The 18,304-nt window shown below is 46.0% G+C and overlaps 1 protein-coding gene across 4 annotated transcripts in view; it reads left to right on the forward strand.

Moving 5' to 3' along the window:
* The window catches only part of rab28 (RAB28, member RAS oncogene family), a 195,483-nt gene that overhangs the window by 23,054 nt on the left and 154,125 nt on the right, over positions 1–18,304 (forward strand). For all 4 annotated transcript variants that reach the window (XR_010975609.1, XM_068037988.1, XM_068037993.1 and 1 more), the window contains exon 4: positions 17,619–17,748. Coding sequence is in view for 3 of the 4 variants with exons in the window: in XM_068037988.1 (XP_067894089.1) it covers positions 17,619–17,748 (130 nt within the window). In the remaining variant the exon portion in view is untranslated. The remainder of the gene's footprint in view (positions 1–17,618; positions 17,749–18,304) is intronic.

The raw sequence follows: 18,304 nt of genomic DNA on the forward strand, positions 1-18,304 counted from the left end.
TCCTCTACTTCTCTGTCTCCATCTCTAGGATAGGCTGACCACTAGTATTATAAGCCCAACGACTCCCATGACTACCTTGATTACCCTTCCTCACACCCAGTCTTCTGTAAGAATTGCATTCCATTATCCCAATTTCTCCATCTCTGACGCATCTGTTCCGATGATGCAACCTTCCACAACAGCAACTCTGATATGTTTTCCTTTTTCCTCAACCGAGGATTCCCCACACTGTGATTGATGGGGCCCTTGATTTGTGTCTGACCTATTTCCTGCACTTCTGCCCTCGCTGCATCCCCTCCCTCCCCAGAACTGCAACAGGTTTCCCCTTGTTCTCACTTTCCACCCCTCCAGCCTCCACATCCAAAGGATCATTCTCCGCCATTTTCTGCCATCTCCAGCGTGATGCCATCACCAAACACTTTTTTTTTTCTCTTTTTTCGCCCCCACCTCCCCTGTCAGCATTCCGAAGGGATCGTTCCCTCTGTGACACCCTGGTCCACTCCTCCGTCACCCCGACACCTCTTCCCTTTCCCACAGCACCTTCCCATACATTCAGAGGCTATGTAATACCTTCCTTTTACCTCCCCTCTCCTCACTACCCAAGGCCCCAAACACTCCTTCCAGATAAAGCAGTGACTTACTTGTACTAATTTCAATTTAGTATACTGTATTCCGCGCTTACAGTGCGGTCCCCTCTATATTGGAAAGACCAAATGCAGATTGGGTGACCGCTTTGCGGAACACCTCCGCTTGGTCCGCAAGCATGATTCTGAGCTTCCGGTTTCTTGCTATATTAATTGTCCACCTTTGTTCCCATGTGCACGTTTCTATCTTTGGTCTGCTGCAGTGTTCCAGTGAACATCAATGCAAGCTCCAGGAGCAGCACCTCATTTTCCGATTAGGCACTCTACAGCTTTCTGGACTCCATATTGAGTTCAATAATTTCAGACTATGAGCCCCATGATTTTTTGTTTGGTTCTTTTTATTTTTTTAACCATGTGCTAGTCTTAAACTTTTATTTTTCATGTTTTTGCTTTCATACAGACCTGTTCGTCGTTTTGCCGTTAGCACTCTCTCTGGACTTGTACTTTATCTTTCGCTACAACTATTTAGCATTCCATTTGCAGTGTATTCCATGACATCTGTCATTTAACCTCTTTCCCCCTTCAGTTCTATCACTGTCCTTCCGCCTTGTTCTTCTCATCCCGCCCCACCCCCCCGCCTTGCTCAAAGACTAATACATTTCTAACTTTTGCCAGTTCTGATGGCGGGTCATAGACCTGAAATGTTACTCTGTTTCTGTCTCCACAGATGCTGCCGGACCTGCTGAGTATTTGCAGCACTTTCTGCTCTCATGTCAGAGTTCCAGCATCCGCAGTATTTTGCTCTTAGCATAAACTTCTCCCTTCACCATCCCCCGCCCCCCCCCCCCCCCCCCCCCCCCCAGACGTCAGGTCCTATTGTCTCCTGTAGATGCATCTTTTGTATCTTTGCTTGTCCCATTCCCACTCCCTTTTACCTTGCACCACATCCCTTTTGTTATTTAAAAGAAGTAGCTGCAGAGATGGTGGATACATTGGCTGTAATCTTCCAAGATTTCCTAGATTTTGGAAAGGTCCCAGTGGGTTTAGAAAGTAGTTGCATCAGGATTTTCTAAATAAACTGCTATCAGGCAGAGTCAACAGGGTTTTATGAAAAGGAAATTGTGTTTGACAAATTTATTAAAGTTCTTTGAGGATGTAACCAGCAGGATGGGTAAAGGGGAGCGAGTAGATATATTGCATTTGGATTTCTAAAAGGCATTTGATAAGGTCCCACATAAAAGGTTACTAAACCAGATAAGAGCTCATGGTGTTGGCATGGAGAGAGGATGGGCTAACTAACAGGAAATGGAGTCGGGATAAATGGGATATTTTCAGGTTGGTAGACTGTAACTAGTGGAGTACCATGGGGATCAGTGCTGGGGGCTCAACTATTAACTATATATTAATGACTTGGATGAAGGCACTGAGTGTACTGTAGGCAAATTTGCAGGTGATAGAGATAGTTAGGAAAGCAAGTTCTGAGGAGGACACTCTGCAAAGGGATATAGATGGGTTAAGTGAATGGGAAAAATTTTGGCAGATAAGAGTATTATGTGGGAAAATGCAAGGCTGTCCATTTTGGCAGGAAGAATAGAAAAGCAGAATATTATTTACATGGTGAGAGACTGCAGAAGGCTGAGATACAGAGGGATCTGGGTGTCCTTGCACATGGATCACAAAAACGTAACATGCAGGTAACAGCAAGTAATTAGGAAGGCAAATGAAATGTTGGCATTTATTGTGAGGGGGATGGAGTATAAAAGTAGGGAAGTCTTGCTACAAATATACAAGACGTTGGTGAGACTGCACCTAGACTACTGCCTACAGTTTTGGTCTCCCTAGGAGGGATATACTTGCATTGGAAACAGTTCAGAGAAGGTTCGCTAGGTTGATTCCTGGGATGAAGGGCTTGTCTTATGAGAAAGCAGGTTGATTAATTTGGGCCTCTATTCTATGGAGTTTAGAAGAATGAGACGTGATTTTCTTGAAACAACATATGAGATTGTGAGGGGGCTTGATAGGGTAGATGATAGAGGATCTTTCCCCTCATCGGGGAATCTAGAACTAGGGGGCATAGTTTCAAAATTTTCAGACTAAGATGAGGAGGAATTTAATCTCTGAGGGTTGTTAACCTTTGGAATTCTCTTCCCCAGAGAGCAGTGGCGGCTGAGTCATTGAATATAATCAAGGCTGTGTTGGACAGATTTTTGACCTACAAGGGAGTAGAGTGTTATGGGTGGCAGGCAGGAAAGTGGAGTTAAGGCCACGATCAGATCAGCCATGATCTTAAATGGTGGAGCAGGCTCAAGTGACCGAATGGCCTCCTTTCTTGTGTTCTTATTAATCACTTCTGCTTTCAACCCATCTTAGACCTTGCTTTTTGTTCTTTCACCCTTTTTCCTTGCAGCTGTTCTTGCTTAAAACCTGTTACATCAAACCTGGAAAATGTTACAGATGAAAGGTCACAGAGCTGAAAGATTGGGCTGAAGTTTCTGGGATGAATTCCAGGTCGGGAACCCAGAAGTGACTGTGGCAGGATGATGGCCGAGATCTTCCCGGAGATGGCCAATTAAGAAGCCGCCTCCAGGCGCCCCATCCAGTTGGGGACGCAGCCTGGTTCCAGTGTTGGGAGGTCCAATCAGCGCAGCCCATGGGTAGAACCGCTGGCCGCCTTTGCAGTGTGGGTGATGCTCGACCGTCAGCAGAAGCGGCAGCGGTGCCATGGAGGCACCTTCTGTGGGAGGGAAGTGACTGCCATTGAAGCAGGGCAAGCATTAGTGGAGACGATCAGTCTCCATGAAATGGCTGCAAGGGCGTGCTTGCTTCTTGGGGATAGATTCCCTTTGTGAATTAATGCCAGCAAATAAATCTAAATCCTCAAATGAGTCTCAGGTCGGACCTACCCTACGAAGCCACCTCTGATCAGTTGTTGGGCTCCTGACACAGCCAAGGGCCTGTGTGGCGTCAGGAAAATCTTGTGGCTTGGAAAATTGCAGATAAGTGGCTCATAACCATCCTTAATTGGTTTCAAGCTCCTGCCATGTGGGTTGCCGTTGGATCCGCTCTGGGAAAAGGACTCGAGGCAGGAATGCATCGGGGAGCCAACCCGATGCAAATCTTTCCAAATTTCGCGCACTCCTGCCTCAAGCCGCCGCGATGGAGCTGGGGAAATTCAACCCATTAACTCTTGTTCGTTCTTCACAGATGCTGCTTGACCTGAATATTTCCAGCATTTTCTCTTTACATTTCAGATTTTCTGCCTGTGGATGCAAGGTGATGGGTTTCGTAGGTCCTCATTTTAGTTTCACTGAGTTAAACTAAAAACAGCCACAGATAGATCTTGGCGCATGAAACTCACCTTCAGCATTCCATTTTGTGTGTTCTGAAATGATTCTGGTGGAAAAACAGACTTTGTTGATCAGCTGGTGTCCTGGGAAGCCACAACGTCATCAATGATGGCCTTGATTTCCCAGGAGCCATCGGGAGACATGCTTTTCGGGAGCCAGAAGTGGAGGACTGCCTTAAAATGAAGCATTGTTGTTCTCCTGGAAAATGAGCATTAACTTGCATCATGACATGCTTCTGGTCATAAATGAGACTGTGGCATTCTTTCTTGATCATGTGTGCTCCCTTGATCAGTGCATTCAAGACCCTATTGGTGGAATCCATAATTTTGTGGTCGCTGTCTAAAACTGCAGTACCCTAACAATGGCGCTGTCAGTTTTCCATTGGGGAAATCAGTGAACTGGCTTGCTTTTGCAAACAGTGCCTCTGTTAAGGTGGCCAGTCGCCCAGTTTTATACCAGACAGTCTGGCTTTCAGATAGCCTGTCCCCTGTCCAGTACCCGATCTGAATCAGATGCCTTATTCATTTTAAAAAAATATTTTGAAGTGCCCAGTCTCGAGGGAAGCCTTTATGATCGAAATTATTGGTCCTGCGAAAGACTGGCCCAGGGCTACTGTACCGGCCCCACATGCATCCTATTGGGCCTATCCACGTGTTCAACGTTATGATGTCCTCATGCTATGTTGCTTTCGTGTGATTAATGTAGATGTAGAGCCATAATGATGCACACTGTTCTTGAGTAGCTGCCATGAGGAGAGACACAACAACCTGGTAATAACTCTCTAAATCTGTGCCTTGCTTTTGCTCCTATTCTCAACCTGGATATTGCTGCTCAGAAAATGGATCGCGTTACGAGGCAGTCTCAACACTTGTGTACACAGTTCCTGAATAAAAGCATCACTTTTATTAAAAAAAAAAAATCTGCTTTAGCTCTTCCAAGGTTCAATATAAGCTGGAAATGTACAAGCTCATCAAGTTTAGTTCACTCTAAGACACTGGATTCAATATGTAAGGTATTCCTGCTTGTTTGAACAAAAGGTCCAAACCAATAAAAATGAAGTGCGCCAATGCGTGTGTTTGGGGGTTGGCAGGGATGTCCGGTATACTTGACGTCTTGTCGTTGGTCATCCTAGCTTCTGTGTACAAAGCTGACTTACTAATGTCAGTAAAAACAGAAAATGCTGGAAATACTCAGCAAGTCAGTCATTCTGATGAAAGGTTATTGATCTGAAACATTAACTCTTTCTGTATCCACAGATGCTGCCTGACCTACTGAGTATTTCCAGCATTTTCTGTTATTTCAGATTTGCAGCATCTGCAGTATTTTTTTTTTTGCCAATGTTTGTGATGTCCTTGGTAGCATTAAAGATCAGAGCAGCTGTGAACCTTCTACAGTCACTGGCAATGCAGTACCTATAGTGGAGGTGGACTGTAGGTTACTTTGAAGACGTGACATAGCTTTTTGTGAAGCACAGCTTCCTCGAGCACTGTTCTTGGCTGAACTTTTTAGGATTTTATTTGGCTACTGCCTCTTTAAAACACATTGTACATAGTGAGTTTAATAGCTATCTAAATTAGTCTTGCATCAAAGCCTGTTCTGAAGTACTGTTGAGAAGTTTGTCATAGTCTCCCTGGCAACAGGCTTCTAAGGGGAACTATTACATAAAAATTACATTGTGGAAACCAGGTGTTTGAGCCAACAGGTCCATATTAATCTTTGTCCTCCCATGAGCAGTAATCCTAATCCCATTTGCCTGTTTAGTTTTCATTTCCCTTTTATTTCTGTCTGCTTTGACCACCTTTCAGATCTATTCATAAATGTTGATTATTCTTTGCTTCAATCAATGTCTCTGGCAATCCATTCCAAGCCTCAAAACCCTCTTTGTTTTTTTTAAATAAATGTTTCTCGTGCTCTCCCTCCTAAATCTCTTGCGTTTGATCTTGTATCTATAACCGTTTGTTCTTAGCATCTTAATCAATGGAACCAGTCTGTTTCTGTCTATTCTGTCACAATGCTGCTTGACTTTTAAATACCTCCATCAAATCACCTCTTGATGTTCTTTGTTGTAACAAACATAGCCCTCATTTTTCAAGTCTTTTTGGTATTTTTATTTCCTCATAGCTAGCAGAATCTTAAGTCTGTATTGTGCTGTCTCTGGCTTAAGCATTCTTAATACTATGTAGAACCCAAAATTGCATAGTGCTCCACCTGTGATCTTACTAAGGTTTTATATAAATTCATTACTATATCTTAATCTTTATATTTTATAGCACTGCCATAAAGCCTCATAGTTTTTTTCCAGCAATATACTTTATTCATAAATTTGTGAAAAAAACTGTTCAAATTTGACATTTTAGAAGACAGCTTGAAATGATACCTGGACTTCGCCAGTGACCTTTGGCTGGAAGACGAGAAGAGTAGTCTGCAGCAGTGCATCTGTCTTCCTAAATCTCCCAAGTCTGATTTCAGTGAATGAGGGAAAGGAATAGAGTTCTGCACTGTTTCAAGTCTTCTTTTGGGCCTCCTTATCTCGAGAGACAATGGATACGCGCCTGGAGGTGGTCAGTGGTTTGTGAAGCAGCGCCTGGAGTGGCTATAAAGGCCAATTCTGGAGTGACAGGCTCTTCCACAGGTGCTGCAGAGAAATTTGTTTGTTGGGGCTGTTGCACAGTTGGCTCTCCCCTTGCGCCTCTGTCTTTGTTCCTGCCAACTACTAAGTCTCTTCGACTCGCCACAATTTAGCCCTGTCTTTATGGCTGCCCGCCAGCTCTGGCGAATGCTGGCAACTGACTCCCACGACTTGTGATCAATGTCACACGATTTCATGTCGCGTTTGCAGACGTCTTTATAACGGAGACATGGACGGCCGGTGGGTCTGATACCAGTGGCGAGCTCGCTGTACAATGTGTCTTTGGGGATCCTGCCATCTTCCATGCGGCTCACATGGCCAAGCCATCTCAAGCGCCGCTGACTCAGTAGTGTGTACAAGTTGGGGATGTTGGCCGCTTCAAGGACTTCTGTGTTGGAGATATAGTCCTGCCACCTGATGCCAAGTATTCTCCGAAGGCAGCGAAGATGGAATGAATTGAGACGTCGCTCTTGGCTGGCATACGTTGTCCAGGCCTCGCTGCCGTAGAGCAAGGTACTGAGGACACAGGCCTGATACACTCGGACTTTTGTGTTCCGTGTCAGTGCGCCATTTTCCCACACTCTCTTGGCCAGTCTGAACATAGCAGTGGAAGCCTTACCCATGCGCTTGTTGATTTCTGCATCTAGAGACAGGTTACTGGTGATAGTTGAGCCTAGGTAGGTGAACTCTTGAACCACTTCCAGAGCGTGGTCGCCAATATTGATGGATGGAGCATTTCTGACATCCTGCCCCATGATGTTCGTTTTCTTGAGGCTGATGGTTAGGCCAAATTCATTGCAGGCAGACGCAAACCTGTCGATGAGACTCTGCAGGCATTCTTCAGTGTGAGATGTTAAAGCAGCATCGTCAGCAAAGAGGAGTTCTCTGATGAGGACTTTCCGTACTTTGGACTTCGCTCTTAGACGGGCAAGGTTGAACAACCTGCCCCCTGATCTTGTGTGGAGGAAAATTCCTTCTTCAGAGGATTTGAACGCATGTGAAAGCAGCAGGGAGAAGAAAATCTCAAAAAGTGTGGGTGCGAGAACACAGCCCTGTTTCACACCACTCAGGATAGGAAAGGGCTCTGATGAGGAGCCACCATGTTGAATTGTGCCTTTCATATTGTCATGGAATGAGGTGATGATACTTAGTAGCTTTGGTGGACATCCGATCTTTTCTAGTAGTCTGAAGAGACCACGTCTGCTGACGAGGTCAAAGGCTTTGGTGAGATCAATGAAAGCAATGTAGAGGGGCATCTGTTGTTCACAGCATTTCTCCTGTATCTGACGAAGGGAGAACAGCATGTCGATAGTCGATCTCTCTGCACGAAAGCCACACTGTGCCTCAGGGTAGACGCGCTCGGCCAGCTTCTGGAGCCTGTTCAGAGCGACTCGAGCAAAGACTTTCCCCACTATGCTGAGCAGGGAGATTCCACGGTAGTTGTTGCAGTCACCGCGGTCACCTTTGTTTTTATAGAGGGTGATGATGTTGGCATCGCGCATGTCCTGGGGTACTGCTCCCTCGTCCCAGCACAGGCATAGCAGTTCATGTAGTGCTGAGAGTATAGCAGGCTTGGCACTCTTGATTATTTCAGGGGTAATGCTGTCCTTCCCAGGGGCTTTTCCGCTGGCTAGGGAATCAATGGCATCACTGAGTTCCGATTTGGTTGGCTGTATGTCCAGCTCATCCATGACTGGTAGAGGCTGGGCTGCATTGAGGGCAGTCTCAGTGACAGCATTCTCCCTGGAGTACAGTTCTAGGTAGTGCTCAACCCAGCGGTCCATCTGTTTGCGTTGGTCAGTGATTATGTCCCCCGATTTAGATTTGAGGGGGGTGATCTTCTTGATGGTTGGCCCAAGAGCTCTCTTCATGCCATCATACATTCCTCTGATGTTTCCGGTGTCTGAGGCCAGCTGAATATGACTGCATAGGTGTTGCCAGTAGTCGTTTGCGCAACGCCTAGCTGTTCTTTGTGCAGTACTTCTGGCTGCTTTAAGTGCTGCGGATGTTAAATCGCTGGGGGCTTTCTTGTAGTTCAAAAGTGCAATGCGCTTAGCGGCTATGACAGGTTCCAGCTCTTCATTATGAGATTGAAACCAGTCTGCATTTCTCTTCGCACTTTTGCCGTAGGTGGTCAAAGCTGACTCATAGATGGCGTCTCTGATGTGGGCCCACTTGCCCGAAAGGTGGACTGATACACCGCACCAAACAACATGAAAAAAGGAAAGAAGGTACCAGCCCTTCGCTTTGCAAGCTGGAACGTCAGAACTATGTGTCCTGGCCTGTCGGAAGACCTTACACAAATCAACGATTCTCGGAAGACCGCCATCATTAACAACGAGCTCAGTAGACTCAATGTGGACATTGCAGCACTTCAGGAGACTCACCTCCCCGCGAGTGGCTCTCTAGCAGAGCAAGACTACACCTTCTTCTGGCAGGGCAGGGATCCTGAAGAACCAAGACAGCATGGAGTGGGCTTCGCCATCAGAAACTCCTTGCTCAGCATGATAGAGCCTCCCTCAAATGGCTCGGAACGCATACTGTCCATCCGACTGCTCACCACCTCTGGTCCAGTACACCTACTCAGCATCTATGCTCCAACACTCTGTTCCGCACCTGAAGCTAAAGACCAGTTCTATGAACAACTCCATAACATCATTAGCAGCATCCCCAACACCGAACACCTATTCCTGCTGGGGGACTTTAATGCCAGGGTTGGGGCCGACCATGACTCATGGCCCTCCTGCCTTGGGCGCTATGGCGTTGGAAGGATGAATGAGAACGGGCAGAGACTGCTTGAGTTGTGTACCTATCACAACCTCTGCATCACCAACTCGTTCTTTCACACTAAACCCTGTCACCAGGTTTCATGGAGGCACCCAAGATCACGTCGTTGGCACCAGCTGGACCTCATTGTCACAAGGCGAGCCGCCTTAAACAGTGTTCAAATCACACGCAGCTTCCACAGTGCGGACTGCGACACCGACCACTCCCTGGTGTGCAGCAAGGTTAGACTCAGACCAAAGAAGTTGCATCATTCCAAGCAGAAGGGCCACCCGCGCATCAACACGAGCAGAATTTCTCACCCACAGCTGTTACAAAAATTTCTAAATTCACTTGTAATAGCCCTTCAAAACACTCCCACAGGGGATGCTGAGACCAAGTGGGCCCACATCAGAGACGCCATCTATGAGTCAGCTTTGACCACCTACGGCAAAAGTGCGAAGAGAAATGCAGACTGGTTTCAATCTCATAATGAAGAGCTGGAACCTGTCATAGCCGCTAAGCGCATTGCACTTTTTCAAGTCTTAATCCTGGAGAAAAGCATACTAAACAGAGGACACTTTTAATCCATCAGACCTAAATGCATGTTATCGTTTTAATCTGTCTTATGTGTGTGTGTCTGCATGCATGTGAGAGTGGGTGAAGTTGCATACATTCTCTGATCTTGTATAATAACCATTTATCTATCTTTCAAACTTACGAGAAAATCTGTCATTTGTCTGGTTTGTTAACCATTAAAACGCTTGGGATAAAACAATGTTTTTAACAAAACGCTGTCTTTGGTCAGCTGAGGGGTGAAAAAGGGGCAACCATTCCTATCAACTCCCACCTGTCCATAAAAATGTCTTCTGATATATCTTTCAGTCTTTCCCCCACTTGTAACTCTTCAATTTGATTCTCTTATACCCTCTGCATTTCTCCTGCCTGCTATCCTTTTTTTGTTTTATTTTTTTTAATTTGGGTATTTCATCTTAACTATTTCTACCCCTTCTACTTAATCTTCAGGTGTTTTTATTTTCCCTGCTTCTTTCTTTCGTAATTTAAAATGATTCTCCACTTCCCTGTATCTGACTTCTGTCTGATGTTTGAAAACAAATTGTGTAATAGTAGATCATCATGTTCATGGTCATATCTTAATTTATTTTGATGTAGAAAAGATAAGATCCATGTGTGTAGAAAAAGTAAATTATTGATCTTCTTTGGCCTCCTTGTCTTGAGAGACAATGGGTAAGCGCCTGGAGGTGGTCAGTGGTTTGTGAAGCAACGCCTGGAGTGGCTATAAAGGCCAATTCTAGAGTGACAGACTCTTCCACAGGTGCTGCAGATAAAATTGGTTGTCGGGGCTGTTACACAGTTGGCTCTCACCTTGCGCTTCTGTCTTTTTTCCTGCCAACTGCTAAGTCTCTTCGACTTGCCACATTTTAGCCCCGCCTTTATGGCTGCCCGCCAGCTCTGGCGATCGCTGGCAACTGACTCCCACGACTTGTGGTCAATATCACAGGACTTCATGTTGCGTTTGCAGACATCTTTAAAGCGGAGACATGGATGGCCAGTGGATCTGATGCCAGTGACGAGCTTGCTGTACGATGCGTCCTTGGGGATCCTGCCATCTTCCATGCAGCTCACATGGCCAAACCATCTCTGGTGCCGCTGGCTCAGTAGGGTGTATATGCTGGGGATGTTGGCCGCCTCGAGGACTTCCGTGTTGGAGATGCGGTCCTGCCACCTGATGCCAAGGATTCTCCGGAGGCAGCGAAGATGGAATGAATTGAGACGTCGCTCTTGGCTGACATGCATTGTCCAGGCCTCGCTGCCGTAGAGCAAGGTACTGAGGGCACAGGCTTGATACACTCGGACTTTTGTGTTCCGTGTCAGTGCGCCATTTTCCCACACCCTCTTGGCCAGTCTGGACATAGCAGCAGACACCTTTCCCATGCGCTTGTTGATTTCTGCATCGAGAGACATGTTACTGGTGATAGTTGAGCCTAGGTAGGTGAACTCTTGAACCACTTCCAGAGCGTGGTCGTCGATATTGATGGATGGAGCATTTTGACATCCTGTCCCATGATGTTCGTTTTCTTGAGGCTGATGGTTAGGCCAAACTTGTTGCAGGCAGCCGCAATCCTGTCCATGAGTCTCTGCAGACACTCTCTTCAGTGTGAGATGTCAATGCAGCATTGTCAGCAAAGAGGAGTTCCCTGATTAGGACTTTCCATACTTTGGTCTTCGCTCTTAGACGGGCAAGGTTGAACAACCTGCCACTGATCCTGTGTGGAGGAAAATTCCTTCCGAAGACTTGAACGCATGTGAGAGCAGCAGGGAGAAAAAGATCCCCAACAGTGTAGGTGCGAAAACAGAGCCCTGTTTCACGCCACTCAGAATAGGAAAGGGGTCTGATGAGGCGCCGCTATGCTTTCATATTGTCATGGAATGAGGTGATACTTAGTAGCTTTGGTGGACATCCAATCTTTTCTAGTAATCTGAAGAGACCACATCTGCTGATGAGGTCAAAGGCTTTGGTGAGATCAATGAAAGCAACGTAGAGGGGCGTCTGATGTTCGCGGCATTTTTCCTGTAGCTGGTGAAGGGAGAACAGCATGTCAATGGTGGATCTCTCTGCTCGAAAGCCACACTGTGCCTTAGGGTAGACACGCTCAGCCAGTTTCTGGAGCCTGTTTAAAGCGACTTGAGCGAAGACTTCCCTACTATGCTGAGCAGGGAGACTCCACGGTAGTTGTTGCAGTCACCCTTGTTATAGAGGGTGATGATATTGGCATCGCGCATGTCCTATGGTACTGCTCCCTCGTCCCTGCTTGAGTTGTGTACCTAACATAACCTCTGCATCACCAACTCGTTCTTTCATACTGAACCCTGTCACCAGGTTTCTTGGAGGCACCCAAGATCACATCATTGGCACCAGCTGGACCTCGTCGTCACAAGGCGAGCCTCTTTAAATAGCGTTCAAATCACACACAGCTTCCACAGTGCGGACTGCGACACCGACCACTCCCTGATGTTTTAGCAAGGTTAGACTTGAACCAAAGAAGCTGCATCACTCCAAGCAGAAGGGCCGCCCACGCATCAACACTAACAGAATTTCTTATTCACAGCTGTTATGTAAGTTTCTAAATTCACTTGAAAAAGCCCTTCAAAACACTCCTACAGGGGATGCAGAGACCAAGTGGGCCCACATCAGAGATGCCGTCTATGACTCCGCAATGACCACCTATAGCAAACATGTGAAGCAGAATGCAGACTGGTTTCAATCTCCCTTTTTTGAAGAGCTGGAACCTGTCATAGCCGCTAAGTGCATTGCACTGCTGAACTACAAGAAAGCCCCCAGCGAGTTAACGTCCGTAGCACTTAAAGTAGCTAGAAGCGCTGCACAAAGAACACCCAGGCGCTGCACAAATGACTACTGGCAACACCTATGCAGTCATATTCAGCTGGCCTCTGACACCGGAAACATCAAGAAGCTCGCCCCCTGAAGTCTAAATCAGGGGACATGATCACTGACCAGCACAAGCCAATGGACCGCTGGGTGGAGCACTACCTAGAACTGTACTCCAGGGAGCATGTTGTCACTGATACCGCCCTCAATGCAGCCCAGTCTCTGCCAGTCATGGATGAGCTGGACGTACAACCAACAAAATCGGAACTCAGTGATGCCATTGATTCTCTAGCCAGTGGAAAAGCCCCTGGGAAGGACGGCATTACCCCTGAAATAATCAAGAGTGCCAAGCCTGCTATACTTTCAGCACTCTACGAACTGCTTTGCCAAATCGTTGCTAATACCCTACATTTTAGTGGAGAAGTTGGAGAAAGTATAACTACTAGATTTCATAAGTGGTTAATCATGAAGATTTTTCAATGTAAATCAGCTTTTTCAAAACCAGAAAAAGAGAGAAGTCACGGTGAATACTTAGACATTCATATTATTTGACGCATTCCATCTAAAAGGCAGTTAATTAATACTACCAAAAATGTTCTGTATTACTGTGTATCCTTAATTAACCATAAATGGATAAAATATCCTTTTGGGGAGTTGAACATTGAAGCCCTTCCGCGATTATATTATTTAACTGCCAGGGTCCTTCATTGGTCCACTAGAGAAAAATAGTAGTGTAGTGATGATTTTTTTTCTTGTTTTGGACTAACTGGATGTTTTTGAACTGTAATTGCAAACAGAATCACACAAGACCTTTTATCATATGGAAAGATGGAGTGGAGTGGGTTTTTACACAGTGGAACTAAACATTCTATCATTATGGCAAAAATGACATTGCTGTTACAAAAATGGTTGTGTGTATTTGTGGAGGTTAGAGGGGTGCTGTGTGTATGGGGTGGGGAGAGGGGTGCAGTGTGCGCGTGGGGGGGGGCCAGGGGCATTAAGAGTATATAGGGTCGACAGGGATGCTGTATGTGTATGTCTGGGGGAGGAGGGGCGCTGTGTATCGCGAGGGGTGGGCGTGCAGTGTGTGGGGGGTTCAGGGGTGCAGTGTGTGTATCCTATAGTAAGTAAATCATGGGAAGTTTCACTTTTTTCCCTCAAATTTGGGAGGAAATCCATTTTAATCAATTCATGGCCCCTAAAGAATCTGGGAATTTACTGGTGAAAGTTGGGGAAAAACTGATTGTAAAGGTCTCTATGTATATGTTACATCACTTTTTTTTCATTCATTCATGGGATGTGGGAATTGCTCACATTTATTTCCCATCTCTAATTGCCCTTGAGAAGGTGGTGGTGAGCTGCTGCCTTGAACCGCTGCAGTCCATGAAGTGTAGGTACACCCACAGTGCTGTTAGGAAGAGAGTTCCAAGATTTTGACCCAGCGACAGTGAAAGAACGGTGATCTAGTTCCAAATCAGGATGCTGTGTGACTTGGAGGGGAACTTGCAGGTGGTGGTGTTCCCATGCATTTGCGGCCCTTGTCCTAATTGGTAGAAGTTGCGGGTTTGGAAGGTGCTGTCAAAGGAGCCTTGATGCGTTGCTGCAGTGCATCTTGTAGATGGTACACACTGGCACCCCATCCACAAACATTCGCTCCCTTCACCGACGCACAGTGGCAGCAATCAAGAGGGCTGCTTTGTCCTCTGGTGTCGAGCTTCTTGAGTGTTGTTGGAGCTGCACCTATCCAGGAAAGTGGAGAGTATTCCATCACACTCCTGACTTGTGCCTTTGTAGATGGTGGATAGGCTTTGGGGAGTCGGGAGATGCATTACTCGCCGCAGGATTCCTAACCTCTGACCTGCTCTTGTAGCCACGGTATTTAGATGGTTACTCCAGTTCAGTTTCTGGTCAATGGTAGTCCCTAGGATGTTGATTAGTGTGGGATTCAGCGATCGTAATGCCATTGAATGTCAAGAGTGAATGATTGGATTCTTTCTTGTTGGAGATGGTTATTGCCTGGCACTTGTGTAGTGTGAATGTTACTTGCTACTTTTCAGCCCAAGCCTGGATGTTGTCCATGTCTTACTGCATTTCTACACAGACTGCTTCAGTATCAGGGGTCACGAATGGTCCTGAACATTGTGCAATCATCAGCGAACAGCCCCACTTCTGACCTTATGATTGAAGGAAGGTCATTGATGAAGCAGCTGAAGATGGTTGGGCCCAGGGCACTACCCCGAGGAACGCCTGAAGTGATGTCCTGGAGCTCCGATGATTGTCCTGCAACAACCATAACCATCTTTCTTTGCGTTAGGTATGACTCTTCCAACCAGCGGAGAGTTTTCCCCCTAATTCCCATTGACTTCAGTTTTGCTAGGGCTCCTTGATGCCATACTCGGTCAAATGCTGCCTTGATGTCAAGGGCAGTCACTCTCAGCTCACCTCTTGAGTTCAGCTCTTTTGTCCATGTTTGAACCAAGGCTGTATTGAGGTCAGGAGCTGAGTGGCCCTGGCGGAACCCACAGTGAGCGTCACTGAGCAGGTTATTGCTAAGCAAGTGCTTCTTGATAGCACTGTTGATGACGTCTGCCATCACTTTACTGATGATTGAGAGTAGACTGATGGGGCGGTAATTGGCCGGGTTGGACTTGTCTTGGTTTTTGTGTACAAGACATACCTGGGGAATTTTCCACATTTCCGGGTAAGTGCCAGTGTTGTAGCTGTACTAGAACAGATTGGCTAGGGGCACGGCAAGTTCTGGAACACTGGTCTTCAGTACTATTGCTGGAATATTGTCAGGGCCTGTAACCTTTGCAGTATCCAGTGCCTTCAGTCGTTTCTTGATATCATGCAGGGTGAATTGAATTCTCTGAGGTCTGGCATCTGTGATGCTGGGGACTTCAGGAGGAGGCAGAGATGGATCACCAACTCGGCACTTCATTGCTGAAGATTGTTGCAAATGCTTCAGCCTTCTCTTTTGCACTGATGTGCTGGGCTCCCCCATCATTGAGGATGGGGATTTTGTGGAGCCACCTGCTCCAGTTAGTAGTTTAATGGTCCACCACCATTCACTGCTGGATGTAGCTGGACTGCAGAGCTTTGATCTGATCACTTAGGTGTGTCTATTGCATGCTGCTTATGCAGTTTGGCATGCAAGCAGTCCTCTGTTGTAGCTTCACCAGGTTGACCCCTCATTTCTAGGTATGTCTGTTGCTGCTCCTAGCATGCCCTCCTGGACTCTTCATTGAACCAGGGTTGGTCTCCTGGCTTGATGGTAATGGTAGAGTGGGGGATAGGCTGGGCCATGAGGTTATAGATTGTGGTTGAGTACAATTCTGCTGCTGATGGCACACGGCGCCTCATGGATGCCAAGTTTTGCATTGCGAGATCTGTTCGAAATCTATTTAGCACGGTGATAGTGCCACACAACACAATGGATGGTGACCTCGTCTCCACAAGGGCTGTGCAGTGGTCACTTCTACCAATATTGTCATGGGCAGATGCATCTGCAGCAGGCAGATTGATGAGGACGAGGTCAAGTATGGTTTTTCCCTCTCGTTGGTTCCCTCACCACTGCCGCAGACCCAGTCTAGCAGCTATGTCCTTTAGGACTCAGCCAGCTGGGTCAGTAGTGGTGCTACAGAGCCACTCTTGTTGATGGACATTGAAGTCCCCCACCCAGAGTACATTCTGCGCCCTTGCCACCCTCGGTGCTTCCTCCAAGTGGTGTTCAACATGGTGGAGTACTGAGTCATCAGCTGAGGGAGGGCAGTAGGTGGTAATCAGCAGGAGGCTTCCTTGCCCATGTTTGACCTGATGCCATGAGACTTCATGGGGTCCAGAGTTGGTGTTGAGGCCTCCCAGGGCAACTCCGTCCCGACTCTGTACTACTGTGCCATCCCCTCTGCTGGGTCTGTCCTGCCTGTGGGACAGGACATACCCGGGGATGGTGATGTCTGGGACATTGTCTGTAAGGTATGATATCGTGAGTATGACTATTGCTTGCTGTTGCTTGACTAGTCTGTGGGGCAGCTCTCCCAACTTTGGTACAAGCCCCCAGCTGTTAATAAGGAAGACTTTGCAGGGTTGACAGGGCTGGGTTTGCCGTTGTCGTTTCCATTGCCTAGGTTGATGCCGGGTGGTCCGTCCAGTTTCATTCTTTTTTTATTGACTTCATAGCGGTTAGTTACAACTGAGTGGCTTTCTAGGCCATTTCAGAGGGCATGTATGAGTCACCCACATTGCTGTGGGTCTTGAGTCACATGTAGGCCAGACTAGGTAAGGACAGCAGATTTCCTTCCCTTAAGGACATGAGTGAACTAGGTGGTTTTTTACAACAATCGACAATGGTTTAATGGCCATCATTAGACTAGCTTTTTAATTCCAGATTTATTAATTGAATTCAAATTCCACCTGCTGCTGTGGTGGGATTCAAACCCATGTCCCCAGCATAATACCCTGGGTCTCTGGATTTCTAGTCCAGGGACAATACCACTACGCCACTGCCTCCCCTGTCTGTGGATGAGCAATGTCTGCATTATCCAATAATCTGCTAAAACACTGATGCTGAATGTTGTTATCTAACAGCTTTATGATCATACTGTTAATCTTGTGAAAAGCATATTTTCTTTAATAATCTGTTAGTGCACTGATATTCCATGTTAATATTGCTACTGAAATGTGGACTATATGTTCCAAAGCAAATGTTGACCCTGATTCTCCAGCAGAATTATTAAAAGTTGAATCTGATAAAATGGTCTTGGATTTATTGATGCCAACTTTTGCAATTTTACAGATGCCATTATTATGTTTGTTTTCTTATCTCCAAGCTAATGCTAATATTTCTTTTGAAGTGACTAAAGTGCTGTTCCATCATCCCCCAGGGTGTCCTGTTGGTTTATGACATAACAAACTATCAGAGTTTTGAAAACCTTGAAGATTGGTATGCTGTGGTGAAGAAAGTAAGTGAGGAATCCGGACAACAACCAGTGGTTGCATTAGTTGGAAATAAAAGTAAGTAATTTGTTATTTTAAGTAGCACACTTAATTTGGAGAATGTTAACATCCAAACTCATTTTTAAGACCATTGCACTATGAGTAGTGTCTGATGCCTTTAAATATGAAATCCGGAATCAGAAAAGGTTATTTGGTTCCTCATGCCTGTTCCATTCAGAGATGGTGCAATATTATGTTATCAGTAATGCCTCCCACCTACTGATTTCTGAATTTAATTTCTTTTATTTCCCATTTTCTTAAGAAATAAACACTTTTTAAAAAAAAAAATATCTTCACTCTTCTAGATCAATATAATTCCATTTCCCTATAAAAGATGTCCACTGACCCCAAATCTCTTTTTTTTTTTTTTGCGGTTTCTGTTCCACATGTCTATCATCCAGTGGTGAAGAAAAGATTTCCCCCTAATTTAACCTGGCAGTAAGGTTTGTGATTTTGTACTTACGACCTATAACCCTATATGCGCTGTCCAAGTTAAATAGCTTGCTTCTGTCTTTAATTATTATTGAGGCCTGTGTTCCCTTAGTCCATAGTTTATTTGCTGCCCATCATAATT

The sequence above is a fragment of the Heterodontus francisci genome, chromosome 1 (assembly GCF_036365525.1).
Source record: "Heterodontus francisci isolate sHetFra1 chromosome 1, sHetFra1.hap1, whole genome shotgun sequence".
Taxonomy (NCBI): Eukaryota; Metazoa; Chordata; class Chondrichthyes; order Heterodontiformes; family Heterodontidae; genus Heterodontus; species Heterodontus francisci.